This window comes from Brachyhypopomus gauderio, chromosome 13 (genome assembly GCF_052324685.1).
Source record: "Brachyhypopomus gauderio isolate BG-103 chromosome 13, BGAUD_0.2, whole genome shotgun sequence".
Taxonomy (NCBI): Eukaryota; Metazoa; Chordata; class Actinopteri; order Gymnotiformes; family Hypopomidae; genus Brachyhypopomus; species Brachyhypopomus gauderio.
In genome coordinates this window covers 18,123,622-18,140,483 of record NC_135223.1, presented here as the reverse complement: position 1 = coordinate 18,140,483, position 16,862 = coordinate 18,123,622, and the positions used below count along the sequence as shown (strand labels likewise).

Sequence of the window (16,862 nt, the reverse complement as noted above, 5' to 3'; positions counted from 1 at the left end):
AGGGTTCGGTGTTCTTTTCACTTTTGCACGTTTGAATCGTCCCCTTCCCTGAAAAGCAGCATTTATTTTTGGAAAGACGCTGGCGGCTTGGTTTGAGTCTGATCTCGTAGGCTGTCTTCTCTCACTTTGGGTTGGACCGGAGCGGTACAGCGCACGGGAGCGGTGTGCAGAACCACGATCGCAACGCTGTGAGCCCATGACGGATATACGAGAAGTTCAAAAAGACTGAGTCTCCATCGGAGAGAGACACCTGGCAGGAACCGATTCTCATGTTTACGGATTTTTGGGAGGCCACCGCAATAGCAGGAGAGCTGCCCAGGACCGCGGGCTGGTCACCCCGACCACGGGAGCAGATCTGTTGGGTTTTTAGGAACATAAAAGGCAAGTGGTTATTGATTTATCGGCACTTAAACGGAATGACACAGGTAGTTACGAATGGCATCGGTTTGTGTGATGAGCTATTTTTAACGTTGACAGCGATTCGTGTAAAAGTGAGAGTACTCGTTCGTTGAACCTGGTACCTATTGGTGTTTTAATCCTGGTACTGCAGCAGAGAGGAACACAGAAGTTGTCTAGATCCTCAACCACGTATTGCGACTGTAGAGAAGATTCACACACGAAACGCCACGAGGAAAGACAATAAGGACCGAAATAGGTGTGTTTTATATTTCGTGCTCAATCAAACACGCGCGCGTGCTTGCATGTTCTCAGAATAATGTAGTTGTTTCAGGCTAAATAGCGTGTATAAAAATACCATAAAGACAAATTCACCTCCAGCAATCTTGTATATAAAAATAAAACAAATAATTGCAATAAATAACAAATAGTGGTGGTCTTACTGCTCATCTGTGCACATTATCATGGGTGTATTTTTTATCTGCGTTTCACCAACGTGTAATTCTTTCAGGTCGCTTTTCATTGCGTTTCAAACACAGCCGAGTTCGGATCGGTACTTAAACTCCTGGATTATAATCATTAGCGAGTGTGTTGGCTTAGAATTTTGCACAGAAACGACACAGTGCTTGTCACTTTCAGTAGTAGTCAGTCGAAGGTGTATCGAGCTATTTCTGTGCAAACCTTCGGCGTTAAACGTGTTCGATCGACTAATCGGTCAACATCGTCGCTATAGTGAAATGAGTGAGTTTTGTACCGTGGAGCCCATCGGTACACCGAGGATGTGAAGACGGTACTGTTCGGAGAAGGCTGAGGCTGGAGCACAAGAATAGTCTCTCCCCGTTTTTTTTACAAAGAGGCGGGTGTGCATAGGTTGGCTTTGCATATTTGTAATGAAACCAATGAGAAGCCCATACGCGCCTCCCAGCCCGTGGAGCCAGGCTGCGCACCGCGCTCCGCAAAGAAGAAAAGCCATTGCAATTTAGGGGGTGTATCCCTTGCTTAAGACGCTGTCATGGCAATGCTATTTGCCAGATGTTTGTTTTATTAGCTCGTGTCTTGTCAGATTTTGAGGTTAAGCAGAGCGTCGGGTTACCACGCACAGGGTGATTCGCTTATCTACCTACTTTTAACCCAAGTGTAAGCACCGCTTGCTTAATCTCCCAGGCGCACTTCGCAGTGAAGGATCGCCCGAGTCGGCTATCAGTCTGTGTGGAGCTGAAACGAGAGTTATTGTTTCTTTCTATGGTTCCTCAACAGGCTCGCTCTTCTGCTTAAGGAAATGGCAAGCGCACCGTTTAAGAGAGGAACGCGGAGCGCGCGCGGAGGAAACCGGAGTTGAATGGCAGGATGCGCGCGACCTGAAGACGCGAAGTGGCACAATTCTACCGCGCGCGGACATTCGTTGTGTTTTTGGCTTCCTTTCCTGTCAAAAAAAGTCCAGTGAGAGGAATTAACTCCACGGCGACACCGAGGGATTTCTCCTCACGTCTTTATTTTTCTAGTTTCCACTTTCATAACCCAAACGAGGAAGCGAGGATGCGTTGTGGATTAGTGTCGATCCTCTTAACGGGAATCTTTGTCACCGCGAGGGCAATCAAAAATGGTAAGTGACATGATATATGTGGAGTTGGGTTTTTAGTTGGGGTTTCAGGAGCATGTTGGGGATTAGTGTGTGAGAACTGCGTGATGGAGGGGTTGGGGCTCTGGGCAGCTCACCTGCTCGCGCTCCTGTCCGCGCGACATGTCCCGGCGGGCTCGCGCTGCTGACGGTTAAATGTGCTGAGACCGCAGTGAAAGTTAGTTCTACATATTTAGTTTAATAACCCGAGGGTTTTGTTAAACTCTTAAAAATATATACAAATTATTAGGCTAACTATCTTGCTTGAACGAAGGAAAACGCTTTGAACTTTTCAACGAACTTTAAGATAGTTTGGCTACGTGAAACAGCTTCCAAAATACACTGTTCTTAAAATGTAATTCAATAAGTATTTGGCGTTTTTTTCAGTAATTCACTTTTAGTGAAATTATCCTCAGTCACTGGTCAGAAAGGGCGACTTAAAAAGAAAACGAAAAAGTTAATCACTGAAAGCTCAGAATCATACTATAAAGGTACTGCTTTTTACGGACTCAACAGAACCAAATGAGTAAGGTTGACGAGTCACTAAAGGACACGTTCACATCCAGTCCGTTACAGCCCGGTCAGTCCCGGTACCGCCGGGGGTCCGGTACCGTCATTTAATGAAGCTAGGCCTTTAGAAGTTAGAAAACTATTGCCATTACTAGGAATAATTCCTCAAACTAGTGATAAATATTCAAATATGCATTAAAAAAGTTGAACTGTCCGATACAAAACGGACTTATGATTCTCGTTAATAAGAAGACAGTGTAGTCTAATAAATTCTAGTGGATTTATTTTGGCTATTTTTTATTGTTAAAAGTCTACCTCAATTTTATCTCAGCACTGTAAGACGCCTGTATATTTTTTAAATAAAATAATTAAACTTGTATACTTTATTATACCTTTATCATTATACATTTACCCGCATAACTCTTTGTTTTAAATAGGTCCGAAAGTCAGGACCTTTGTCAACATTTGCTTATTATAAACGTCCTACATTATGGGATCTTTATGTCTATTTATTATATAGCCCCAAAGCCTATTTATTATATATTATTATGCTTCTATATTGCAAACAGAGTTGTTGCACGTTTCCACACGTTCGTGAAAGTAGTTTAGATCTTGTTTAATTGATCTCTATATATGACATTATAACTCATGTAGCTTATCTTTCTGGCTCCACTTCTGTTGCAGACAAATGTGGGGATAATATCAGAATTACAAGCGCGAATTACCTCACCTCGCCCGGATACCCGGCCTCCTATTTCCCATCTCAGAAATGCGTTTGGGTGATTACGGCTCCTGGACCGCAACAGAGAATTCTGATCAACTTTAACCCTCATTTTGATCTGGAGGACAGAGAATGCAAGTAAGTCCGATCCCTTAGTGCCGTTTCTGTGTGGAGGTGCGCCACCCAGCGGCTGTTCAACAACGGCCCGAACGCTGCTTTGTTTTTTTATGCGGTAGACGGTGGTTTCATATCTTTTTCGTCAGAATGAATGTGGGGACCAGTATTTATGACAAAACCTGACCTGAATTGTGTATTTGTGACACTAAGCTGCTTTATCTAATGTTTTAGATAAACCTTGTTTTAGAGCTTCTACTCTACTTAAAACGAGTTTTTTGTTTTATCTATCGTTTCTTCATTTGTGCTTTATATATATATATATATATATATATATATATATATATATATATATATATATATATATATATATATATATATATATATATATATATATATATAGTGTATTTATAGAATCATGAATAAGCACAGTTGACCTGTTGTGTGCGTGGGCTATCTGAACACTATCTGTAATGTGAGAGTTGCACTAGTGCTCTGTGGTACACCTCTCTCTGTCTCTCTCTCTCTCCCTCTCTTGCTCTCTCTCTCACCCCTGGTGTCCTGTCTGCTCCCTTTGTTTGTGCCGGAGGGTCTGGAGAACGTTGTCAGAGGACTGTCACCATGTGGCCGTCCCTGCTATAGTATCCTCTCCACCCAGATAGTCTTCCGCCCTGAGTCCTTTGTGTTCACAGAAAGTCTCGTATTAATGGCACCGTTTATCAGGATCTTTACTTCTTTACAGCCCTGTAAACCTACAGAGATTTACAGCTTTAGATGACCCAGTGCTGGCAGCACAAAGGGTCTGCTCCTTCTGCGGGGTCAGGTTTCCCTACCCAGAGACTAACCCCCACCCCACCCCAACACACGCAAGCTTCCAACGGGAGCTACTCGTATAGATCGGAGTGTGGATGGACACATGGTGCAAACACAACGCATCCCTCTGCTAATTAAATTTTCCCAGTTTCTATTGTTTAAATACGCTGAGTGAAAGAATAGGTGCTGGAGGCTGTAATCAGAAATCTCTTCCACTTTGTAAGTCATGATTCCTCTGCGTTTTGATCTCGACATCTCAGTGTGCGACACGCCTCCACCAGCAGTCATGCAATTCCATGTTTGGCAAATTTGATCCTTGCCTTTATGTTTTTAACATGACAGATCGTTAATTTGTTAGCTGCTCCTTTCGTTGGTTAGTAGATACTACAGATATCACTTTACAGGCTCGTTGCCAAGTGCCCTTCTGATACTTGGAGGAAGGCCCATGTGCAATTTACCCGCATTCGTGGTCATGCTTTGTAAACCATGTTATTGAAGGACATCCTAACAACTAAGCTAGAGAGACGTCTGTGAAACACAACCGGCCCACTGCAGCCCCTCAAACGTGCTCCACTTTCCCTCAACATGCCTTCAGCAGACGACGAACATGAGCCTCCTGCTTGTTCTAGATTACCTCCACCATCTTCACATCATCCACGGTTCAGATTTATGGTTAGGATGACACTAGATCTTCGCTGGGTTTAATTTCCACTTAATAATTTCATCTCTTTAAGACACTTTTAGTAGCTGTGAAAAGCTTACATGGATTTTGGTTCGTTTCGTTTGATCCGCTGTAGTGATTAGTGTAACCCTAGGAGACACACAGGTGGAGGTGTGTGTTTTTCACCAGTGTGATGTGGAGTTGTGCTGGACGTGTGTGTGGCAGGCAGGGTGTCTGCAGAGTGTTTCCTCCACTCCGGCTTTCAGCTGCCGTCGCATTAAGAGCTTTTGCATGATGGAAACTGTTGATGTCCATAATGGTCCTCTTTATCAGACGGACTCCGCGAAGGCCGGTTCAGTGGGCTGCTGGCAATCTAATTAACGGCAAATGGAACACACATGTTCCCCGCGTCCCTGACATGTCCGTTATCAGCAGAGCAAACGAGGGGAGTGGCCCGGCCCGCCGAGATAAGGGAGGGAGGCCGCCGAGCCCGGCGTGGACATGCCGACACGTTTGGGGAGAAAGACGAGACAGCGAGAGTGTGAGAGTGAGAGGCCGGAGCAGGGGGAGGGGCGCTGGGAGACGAGGCCTGAAGTACTGCTCAAGGAAGGACCTTTGGACCTTGTTTGTATTCTTTGTCTCTTTTAGGGACTTTTGACTGTGTCACGGCTGCTTGTGGAGTTTCAGGAGAAAGCTGACCCTGCGAAGGCAAATATTTGAACTGGAGCGTTTTCCCAGCCCTGAGCAGGGAGCTACCCCCCAAAGCTCCTCCCATGCCCCTCACATGCCCCTCCCAGAGTTAACAGGCTCCTCCCAGGGCTTGGCAGGGAGGCCTACATGTGTTAAGACCTCCCTAATGTCTGAATTGTCTGGACCTTTCTACTGCAAAAGTCTATAAACATACACACACTCATTTGTGTGCGTCTATAGATTGCTAAGCCCTCCCCGCTCCAGATGGATCTAGTTTGAATGCAAACAGTGTTCGCTTGAAGCCTCACAGAGGAACACAGACAGCTTTGCTGCCTCTGTCAGGCCGAGCCCTTGAACATTGGACTTAGAAAAACCTCTTGGCACACACAGAGAGTCTATTAAGGCTCAATGAGTTTCCCAAAGGCCTGACCCTTGGCGTACTGCTGCGTGGTCGTGCGTTCGGGTTTTGTATACATTATGTCAGAAGTGGCATTTTGCAGACAGGAGACCCCCTCCGACTGTGGCATGAATCACTAATGCATTAAGATCTGCTGACCAAAGACCAGGTCAGCACGATCTCCTCAGGATACCTGGATTTGAGACGTTAGTGGACACAGGGACAGCAGGTGATGAATCAGGCAGACATTCTTCCCGGCGATCAAACGCTGGACTGCTTTCCCTCAAACATGCATTCTCTAGACCATTTCTGAGAACACAGGATTTTGACTGACCACAGTGCTTTTAGCTGTGTATGTGTGTGAGCAGAACTGGTGTTTGGGGAGGGGTTGGGGCTGGTTTTACAGAATGTGTACTTAAGAACATCCTGCTGTAGGCCTGTGTGAAGTCCTTGTGTCTGGGCCCTCACTAATCGCAGAGGACCTGAGTGCTAAGAAGCGCAAGTTTCGACTCACCCACTCCTTCCTCCGCACTCTGGCTGAGGCGACAGCAGGCACACGCCCGTCCGCTCACACACACCGTCTGTGCTCAGCCTGCACCTGCGGGAGTGGCGCTGGGGCGGTGGGGTTGTGGGGCGGCGGGGCGATGGGGTTGTGGGGCGGCGGGGCGGCTGCAGAGGCCTAGCTAGGGGAGGGAGGGCGGCCTGAATGAGACGCAGACCACAGGCTGTGGGGGAGAGACTTCCTGCTGTGGATTTGAACCAGTTGTAAATAGTGTGTGTGTGTGTGTGTGTGTGTGTGTGTGTGTGTGTGTGTGTGTGTGTGTGTGTGTGTGTGTGTGTGTGTGTGTGTGTGTGTGTGTGTGTGTGTGTGTGTGTGTGAAAAGAGTAAAGTGTGTGTAAAGGATTTCCCATTAAGCCTTCTAGTCCACATACTTTTGTAAATCCATGGCAAGGCCTTTATGCATTGCTTGCTTGAGTTCCAGCAAGGGTGTAGTGTGATGTAACTCCTCTCCCCCACACACCTCTTCTATATGCTCCTCTGCCCCAGCCATAAGTCTGCCTGATCCTTCTGGTCTCCTTAACCTCCCTCACACTCCCCACAGAAGCCCTCACAAATATGGAGAGAGTTGAATGGTGCAATTGGTCATCAGTCCTTGTCAGGTGGGTGGATTAGAGGCCAGAGAAATGGATCTCCACCCTTTGATCTCGTGCCATTGGGGATTTTTAGAAACAGGGAGTATTCTGACCTCGGGGCTTGTGGAGAAGGACAGGACAAACAACGCTCGTTCCCGCGTTCCAGACACTTATAGCCGCCGCTAATGAATGTGAGCTTTGTGTGAGAGTGTCAGAGGGATCAAACAGAGTGATCCGACAGGACCGGCTGTTATGGACCATCCGGAGGGGCGAGCTCGTGGCTCGTTTAACAGGTCTAAAATGGGCGCAGTGTTGGAAGGCCACAGTCACTCGTTTCAGATAGCGGCGAGCTTGCCACGTGAGGCTGAAGTGTCGTGCCGCTAAATTCGATTGTGGCGGACGAAAGCGGCCCATTACCGCGCAAGCATTTGGCACGGCTCAGGGCAATTTGGAAGGTTTGGAAGCTTTTTTTCTCCCCAATGGTCCCAAATCAGATTTACGCTCTGCATTTCAGTGAATTCTAGGCACAGAGATACTCATACAAGCGTCAGTACACACACGTGAGCACACACGAGCATGTATATACATGCACAACACTCAAACACACTTACACACTCAAAACAGCTGAGGAGGTGAAATTCCCAGACAACACCCTGTATCCAGAATGGCACTGTACAGTGGTCATGGGTTCTGTTGAAGTGAAACAGGCAAGCACCACACCTCCGACACCTCTCTCTCTCTCTCTCTCTCTCTCTCTCTCTCTCTCTCTCTCTCTCTCTCTCTCTGTTCCTTTCTTTCTTTTTCTATATCTGTGTCTCTCACTCTTGGCCCCAATTTTCTCTTTCAAATGTGACACTGAAACAGGGGTTCACAGAATCAGGTGGAATTATAGTGCAGTGTGTGTGTGTGTGTGTGTGTGTGTGTGTGTGTGTGTGTGTGTGTGTGTGTCTGGACAAGGGGAAGTGCTTCACCTTGGCCATGTGCTGGAAGGACAGGCTGATTGAAAAGCTCTCTCTGTCTGCGACATCTGCCATACTCCCTGCTGCTCTGTCAGTGACTTGATTCATGTGCCCCCCCTCCCTTGCTCTCTCTCTCTTTCTCTCTCTCTCTCTCTTTCTCTCTCCCTCTCTTTCTGCCTTTTCGCTGCTCAGCATGAGCGGATCTGAGAGCGGGGAAGAGGAAGGAGGGATGGAGGGGGGCGAGGTGTGGAGAAGGAAGAGTGAAAAGTGTTAGACGGAGAATATTTGAGGAAGACTCAGTGGGAGGGAGGGGTGTGAGGAAGGGGGAGTAATTCAGCGGGAAAAAGGCGAGCACAGGTGGAAACAGTGATAGTGGAGAGGGAGGCGCAGAAACGAACCAAAAACAAACCAAAAACAAGCGAGCGTGGAAAAGGGGGGAATGCGCATTACAGCCGTACGACAACGGAGATGAAATAAAATCAGCACGAAGATGGCGCTGGATTTGCAAGTATGAAAACGTTTTTTTTAGCTATTGTATATTCTACACTATATGTTCCTTTTGTGAGCTATACAAAGCCACCCTCCTCCTGTGAGCCAGTAAAACATGGAGCCGTTTCCATGGATTTGCTTCGGCAGCCAAGCGGAGATATTCCCACCATTCCTGCTGTTTCCAGCTCCTCCAAAAGAGGCTCAGGAACAGTCGTGATTGGAGGAGCACGAGCTCACGGTTCATTCTGAATCAGCATGTTTAGCGTCTGTCCTCTGACACGCCCCCTCTTCCTCCCCTTCAGATAAAAAGGCCCATCAATGATAAACCTGCGGTTAAACTCAGAGTTCTGTTCCAAGAGTGCGATAGCTTGTCTGGATGAAGTGCGGCTCTGTCAGCAACAGGCCGACTGCTATTGGTTGGTCTCTGTGCTCCGCTTCAGATATGTAGATCGTGTTTTTATGGTCTCTCAGCAACAACAGCAGAGGTGTAGTCAGCACTCGTGAGGAGCTGGCGCCTCGGGTCTCAGTGATTGGCTGAACAGGTTCAGACTGAGTTCTTAGAGCGCACCTTCTCTCCACATGCTCAGAGGGCCTCACTGGCGCTACTTTAATTGATCCGCCCCGTTGTTTAGCTCATCTTCAGTTTGCCAAGTGTTGCTTTTTATTGAAGAGGTTCCACCTTAAGCTGGTTAAAGCTCTGACAGGTTAAAGCTTAGGTGTGGTAATACCCTGATTGGTTAAAGCCCTGGTGGGGTAATACCCTGATTGGTTAAAGCCCTGGTAAGATGCATTTTCCCATTCTAACAAGTACTGGTGTTGAATCCGGTGTTGAATCTGGTGTTGAATCTGGTGTTGGTGTTGGTTTCATGAACCAGCAAACATCTTAAGAACAGATCCGCCTTTCCACTGGTTTGAGAGCCCAATGATTACGCATCATGATGTGGGAGTTCTCTAACCCTGAGGAACACACTCGTCAGAAACCGCATGAGGAACACACTCTTCTTTTGCAAATGTTGCTTCATTTTTTGAAGCCAACATCCAGAATGAACTTGTTCAGCTTCTCAGGAGCTCTGATGATTCACTGCTGCTGCCGCTCTCATGTTTCTAGTTGTAAACTTCACGCGGTGTCGCCAAGCTCCCGCCCTGCATCCGCTTGCTTCACAGGTCCGTTGGTTCCAGACCAGCAAGATTATGGAGCCAGAATGGAGACATTTTTTCCAGGCAAGAAACAATGTTTTTGCAGTGGAAAAACACAGAGCCATTCAAGAATTTGGCACCAGCACAGGTACCGTGACAGTGGGAAAGTGCTAAGAGTGATTGTAACTCTGGCTGTAACTGGTTACAGTTCTGGCTGGAATTGCGGCTGTAGGTCTGGCTAAAGATCTGGCTCTGCTCATACTTCAGGCTCTGGCTGTGGTTCTGTGTGTGGTTCAGACTGTAATTCTGTGTGTGGCTCTGACTGTAGTTCTGGGAGTGGTTCTAGAACCACTGGGTATAATGGTGGCAGATGGGCCTAACTTGTCTGTGACCGGGTCAGGGGAGCAGCTCTCACCTCACACAGGCCTGGCTGATGGCTTCTCCTCATCTCTTCCAGCAGGGCACTGGACACTTGCGGTTCACTTGCGGAATTTTTCACAGTGTCATTTTGCTGGTTGATATCATAACAGCCACTAACATGACCATGCTAACGCCGTACTAACGCCGTGCTAACGCCGTGCTAACGCAGTGCCCGTGGAGGGATTGCAGGACCCTCCTATGGCTTCCAAGTGGAGCTTGAGGGTGCCATGCATCCCCTGTCCCGCTCCTGTTTTCTCCCCGGCTGCCCCCTCCTCCTCTACACTGGCCCCCTCTCCTCCCGCCGGTAGGTCAGCCAGTCCTGCTGAGAAGGTTCAGCTCATTAGCGGCGGAGGAGGTTCCGGGCTGGCTGGGGCCGCGTGGCGCAGCGCGTGCCCGTTTGGGAACGCCGAGGTCAGCTTGCCCTCCAAACTTTGGCACTGCCTTTGGCACCAGTGTGTTGATCAAGCTGTGCCACAGTAAATACATGCATGCACGTGCACATGGATGCTTGAGCCCACACACACACACACACACACACACACACACACACACATACATGCAGTACACACAAGCACACGACCCCCCCCCCCCCCCCCCCCACACACACACACACACACACACACACACAAACATACATGCAGTACACACAAGCACACGACCCCCCCCCCCCCCCACACACACACACACACACAAACATACATGCAGTACACACAAGCACACGACCCCACACACACACACACACACACACACACACACACACACACACACACACACACACACACACACACACAGGCCACACCAGTTGCAGCGGAAGAAAGGCGGTGCTTGGCACCTGCTCGCCTCAGCATGAGTCCTGCAGTTCCAAAATCTGGAAGCATTTCCCATTACAGGGAGAGGATGAACAGAGAGAGGGAGAGATGGAAGGAGGGAGGGAAAAAAAGAAATGAGTTAGACAGACAGAGAGAGAGAGAGAGAGAGGAGGGAAGGAGAGAAAGCGGGAGGGAGGGAGGATGGGAGAGAGAGATCTGCAGTGATTTAGACACATAAAGGAAAAGACCATCCATCACATTAATAGACACCAAAACAAATGTGGGAGAGTTTAGAGGCCATTTTCAGAATTTGTTTTTTCTTTGTTCTCTTTTCCTCTCTCTCAATAAGAAATAAACAAACATCTGAAGGTTGTGTGTGTGTGTGTGTGTGTGTGTGTGTGTGTGTGTGTGTGTGTGTGTGTGTGTGTGTGTGTGTGTATCGGGAGGGGAGTAGTTTTTACGCAGTACAAGGCAGGACAGTGTCCTGTGTTTGTGAGTTACGGTGTTGACCTGGTCAGAGCTGATGCATCCTGCCCTGACTGTGAACGGAGAATGAAGGATGGCTAGAGATGAAAGAGGAGACGTGTGTGTGTGTGTGTGTGTGTGTGTGTGTGTGTGTGTGTGTGTGTGTGTGTGTGTGTGTGTGTGTGTGTGTGTGTGTGTGGTAACTGAATAAGTCACGGTTGTAGCCCCTGGCCTTCCTAGCCCCCTCCCCTCTCAGGCATCCAGTGTGGGGCTGTGGAAGTGGAGGAGAGAAGCAGGAAGGACATGAGAGAAGAGGAAGAGTGTGTGAAGTAACGAGTGAACTCCAGGACCCAGGACCCTGAGCCTCAGGACAACCTGTCATTCATTAACTCAAATGTCTCTTTCTTTCTCTTTTCTCCTTCTGTCTCCCTCTCTTCTCTCTTCCGCCTCTCTCTCCCCCAGACTCTTACCTCTGGTTCACCTTCCCTGTTACTGTCTGGCTGTATGTGGTCCACTGCTCCACAGCTTGGTCTCCATGCTACTACAACAGAGAAATGGGCCAAATACTGTTGTAACTGACTCACTGCAAGCGCACATATACGTGTGTGTGTGTGTGTGTGTGTGTGTGTGTGTGTGTGTGTGTGTGTGTGTGTGTGTGTGTGTGTGTGTGTGTGTGTGTGTGTGTGTGTGTGTGTGTGTGTGTGTGCGTTGGTGGGTTGGTGTTTAAGGACACATCTCTTACATGTCCTGCAGCACAGTCACATGTCCTACTGGACCAAATTGTTTGGGTCTAAATTTAGTCCAGGTTTCAGTTCAGTGGGTCACAGTATCACACTGAGCTTGGGCAGTATCACACTGAGCTAAATGAATACATTATTTTCTTTACTTTAGGATTAATTATTAATTTCTTTAAGATTTATTATCCGATTAATTGTTGGATAATAATGTGCCTGTTTTTAGTTTTAAGTTTAGTGTCTTTCAGTGTTGTTATTATGGTTTAACCAGCATTAGCCACTCATCTGTGTAATATGACACTGTATGTTCACATCCTTCACGGGGTAGTTATATGGAGGGCTGTTAACAGCAGTAGCATTGTGTTTCTGTCATAGAAGCTAACCCACTGCTGAGGTTTGAGTGTGGCCCCTACTTCACTCTTCCCCTGTGTGTGTGTGTGTGTGTGCAAGCATCCTCATCGGTGTGCTCTAGAAGCAGGGTCTGGCCTCATTAGAGCAGACACACACAGAGCTCCTGACCATGGGGGGTTGTGTGTCTAATGGAAGACATTGTGTGTCTGGCCCTGCTACTGTACCCATTCCATTCCCCCGTGCCCACCCTTGAAGTTCCATCGCTGTAACAGGGCCCTCTAGAGCCGGCCCTGGCTAAGGGGACGGCAGGTACCCCCACCTACCAGATGTCAAGGTGGGCTAAATAGAGACAATTCCTCCAGTAATGGTGGAGAAATGGTATCCCTGACAGAGTTCATATTTATTCGTGTTTTTCTTTTTATGCTTTTATCTTTTCCCTCCTGGTGGGCATTTTTGTGTTTTCTTTCTTTCTGTTTGGTAGCTGGTCACAGAGCCACAGAGCTGTTTTGTGTCCGTTTATCAGAGGTAGACAGTTGAGCCTTATCTGAGATTGAAGGTTTAGTTGTGCATTTTGCAGTTGCTGTGAGTAACAGTATGAGTAATCACAGTTAATAATTTCCGCGTGTGGATGATGTCAAATTATTTTAATGGAAATACACGTTTTTATGTGTCTTAATCACACTCTCTTTATCAGATTGCCTTAATCAGACTGTATCTTTATGAGACTTCCTTTATCAGATTGTGTCTTAATCAGACTGTGTCTTTATCAGATTGTGTACTATTCAGACCATGTCTTAATCAGACTGTGTCTTTATCAGACTGTGATGATAAGTAAGTGCTCAGCCATACTTCTCTGAGCTCCACCCTGAAGAGAATTCTCTGGGATTTCTCTGGGTGCTCTTTTGCTGAGGTGTTGCTATAACTACCAATGTTCACTATTAAAGCACCAATGTTACTACAAAATGGAATGCAGTAATTGCATTTTCAAATTGCTTTTATTGTTGTTGTAGTTTACGATATTGTAGAGGCCAAAACTGCAGTAATGATTTACACATGTGCAGGACTCTGGGAAACCTGGCGCTAGTGGACTCGTCTTTCCAGTGCGCGTGAATCTTAGTGCAGCATGACTGAGCGTAAATGTGGAGCCACTTTGCTCCTGTTCCTGGCTCCCAATGGGACCAGCGGGACCAGATGTGCTTCAGCAGGGCGGGGGTCCTGCTCCTCAGTAAGGGCCCGGCCCGCCGCAGCTCGGAGAGGTGGGCGACGGGACTTCCCCGCAACGATTCCACCCGAGGACGTTTAGCCAGGAGCACGCATTAGCCATCCTGCTCCTGAGAAGAGGCACTAATTAAACACTCGTGCTCTTAGTAGAATAAGAGTGGGATGTCTGATGGTAAATGGGGGCGGTTTATTGTCTAAGATTCCATCTGTGGTTCTTAGAATGAGGCAGCGAAACGTTTTATATTACAATGAAGTGGAAAGGGGAGCAGAGATGGAGCACGGGGCCTTCACAGACCAGCTCATGCATAGCTCTGAATATATTAGTAGCTATTCTATTAAATATACGCCCTTTGGTGTTAGGAGGAGGAGACAATTGGGTGTGAAATCATCTTCTATATGATGCTTTTTAAACTGCGGACTGCAGACTCTCCGTAAGTGAGACGTAGGCCCTGAGCGCAGCCATGTTTCGGAGTGACAGAGACAGAGGCGTCCCAGCTGGGCTGTCCCCAGAGGACACTCGCACAGGGCTTCACAAACAGAGAGAGTTTTGTGTTTCTCACATGAGACACAGGGTCAAGCGCTTCCAGCAAGACTCTTTCACTCTCTCTCTCCCATTTTATAGTAGCATGGCAAGGAGGCTCGACCCGCACTGTAATCGTGAAGATATTTCACCACCGAGAGGCTGGATCTGGCATGGGTGTGGGGGTGGGCGTGGGCGTGGGCGTGGGCGTGGGGGGTAGATCCCCAGCATCTAAAGTGCCAGGGGCGTGCAGACTCATGAAACTACTACTGCTAGACAGTTGTGTGACCTTCGGAATGCCCCCTCCTCCTCTCCCACTCTTTCTCTCCTCTCTCCTCCTCCCCTCCCACTCTCTCTCTCCTCTCTCCTCCTCCCCTCCCACTCTCTCTCTCTCTCCTCTCTCCTCCTCCCCTCCCACTCTCTCTCTCCTCTCTCCTCCTCCCCTCCCACTCTCTCTCTCCTCTCTCCTCCTCCCCTCCCACTCTCTCTCTCTCTCCTCTCTCCTCCTCCCCTCCCACTCTCTCTCTCCTCTCTCCTCCTCCCCTCCCACTCTCTCTCTCTCCTCTCTCCTCCTCCCCTCCCACTCTCTCTCTCCTCTCTCCTCCTCCTCTCCCACTCTCTCTCTCCTCTCTCCTCCTCCCCTCCCACTCTCTCTCTCCTCTCTCCTCCTCCCCTCCCACTCTCTCTCTCCTCTCTCCTCCTCCTCTCCCACTCTCTCTCTCCTCTCTCACGCACTCTTGTCTTGCTTAAGATTGCTCTGTCTAGGTACCTGTTAGACACCATAATTGACCTGTAATACTTTTAAATGTATTAATATAATAAATATATAATTTGTTGGAAATCTGTGGATGTCTGAAAAGTATAATTAGGTAGGCTAATGAAGGCAGGCGTGCTGAATCCATCAATGTTAATCATAATTGCCGTTTATGAACGCATGGGGTGCAGGCTGCTGTGATAAATCGACTTGACTAAAAATAAGTGGAATAATCTTTAGGCCAAAGCGGACAATGCCAAAAGACCTCCAGCACAAAGCAAACTGCCTCCACCCCTACCTCCACCCCTACCTCCACACCTGCCTCCACACCTGCCTCCACACCTGCCTCCACCCCTACCTCCACCCCTACCTCCACACCTGCCTCCACACCTGCCTCCACACCTGCCTCCACCCCTACCTCCACCCCTACCTCCACACCTGCCTCCACACCTGCCTCCACCCCTACCTCCACACCTGCCTCCACACCTGCCTCCACACCTGCCTCCACCCCTATCTCCACCCCTACCTCCACACCTGCCTCCACACCTGCCTCCACCCCTACCTCCACACCTGCCTCTACACCTGCCTCCACACCTGCCTCCACCCCTACCTCCACCCCTACCTCCACACCTGCCTCCACACCTACCTCCACCCCTACCTCCACACCTGCCTCCACACCTGCCTCCACCCCTACCTCCACACCTGCCTCTACACCTGCCTCCACACCTGCCTCTACACCTGCCTCCACCCCTACCTCCACCCCTACCTCCACACCTGCCTCCACACCTGCCTCCACCCCTACCTCCACCCCTACCTCCACACCTGCCTCTACACCTGCCTCCACACCTACCTCCACACCTACCTCCACCCCTACCTCCACACCTGCCTCCACACCTGCCTCCACACCTACCTCTACGCCTGCCTTTACGACCTTCACTGTGCCTGTTTACTAGTGGGTTTAGTAGTGGCTGTCCTACCCCTGACATCTGGGTTAGAGTTTCCTGGCAGCTGAGCTGAGGGGTTTAATCTATTTGTTTCTTTGCTGTTGTTGTTGTTGTTGTGTTTAAGGGCAGGTCTCCCAGTCCCAGATTGCCTGCCAAATGTGGCTTAATCCCACAACAAACCGATTGGAGGCAAGGCTAAGCTTTGATGGTTAGCGTTAGCGCCTGACAGCTGAACGCAAGAATCCTTTCCTCATTCAGCACAGAGATAGTTAAAGTCATGTCGCACATAAAGATGCCGATGCTCCATCCGTTTCATGTCTGTATATGTGTCTGGGTTTGAATGGCAGGGCGTCTGTGGGGGAAGCGGTCTCTCTCCCACCCCAGGTCTGGATTATATCGTTAGCCTGTGGTTTATTGTCTCTTCCCAAGGCGCGTGTGAACTGGAGCTAATGTTTTCATTTGACACTTCAGGATTGTCTTCTCTGCTCTCTTCACTCCAAGCGGCCGGGCGGCCGAGTCACAGAGGACGGGCATGGAGAATTAGATTCATCCCTTCTGTTTTAATTTCCCCAATGGATTGGCTGTTCATTTTCACCATAACCTCCAGCGTGTGTGTGTGTGTGTGTGTGTGTGTGTGTGTGTGTGTGTGTGATACATTTGAGCAGGAAAGGGTCTGACAGGACTGATGGCGGTCTACGTGCGCTGACAGCCCTCGGATGAATGTCTGTCAGTGTAAGGCCAAAGACATTGTCTGAGAGGGCAGAGGGAAAGAGAGAGAGGGAAAACACATTAAACAAGTGTGTGTGTGGTCGTCTGGGGAGGAAGCTGAAGCGTGGGCTGGCGGAGGGAGGGGTTTGAGATGGGAGGGGGAGGGGTTTAGGATGGGAGGGGGAGTGGTTTGAGGCAGACTCTTTGGACTGAAGCGTGGCTCCACACTGTCTTCAGCAGATTGCTCGCCTCTCTAGCGATTTGCTTTTTCGGAAAACGTGTCGACCCGCTCGGAGA

General features: G+C 48.7%; 1 protein-coding gene across 5 annotated transcripts in view; it reads left to right on the top strand.

Moving 5' to 3' along the window:
• Positions 1-242: 242 nt before the first annotated feature.
• nrp1a (neuropilin 1a) overlaps positions 243-16,862 on the top strand; it is a 60,721-nt gene continuing 44,101 nt past the window's right edge. For 2 of the 5 annotated variants that reach the window (XM_076971400.1, XM_076971396.1), the window contains exons 1-2: positions 1,309-1,999; positions 3,209-3,383. In XM_076971400.1, coding sequence (XP_076827515.1) covers positions 1,933-1,999; positions 3,209-3,383 — 242 coding nt within the window. In that variant the 5' untranslated portion in view covers positions 1,309-1,932. Of the gene's footprint in view, positions 382-564; positions 656-1,308; positions 2,000-3,208; positions 3,384-16,862 lie in introns of those variants that run through there. The other 3 variants (XM_076971397.1, XM_076971399.1, XM_076971398.1) reach the window with 3 other exon arrangements.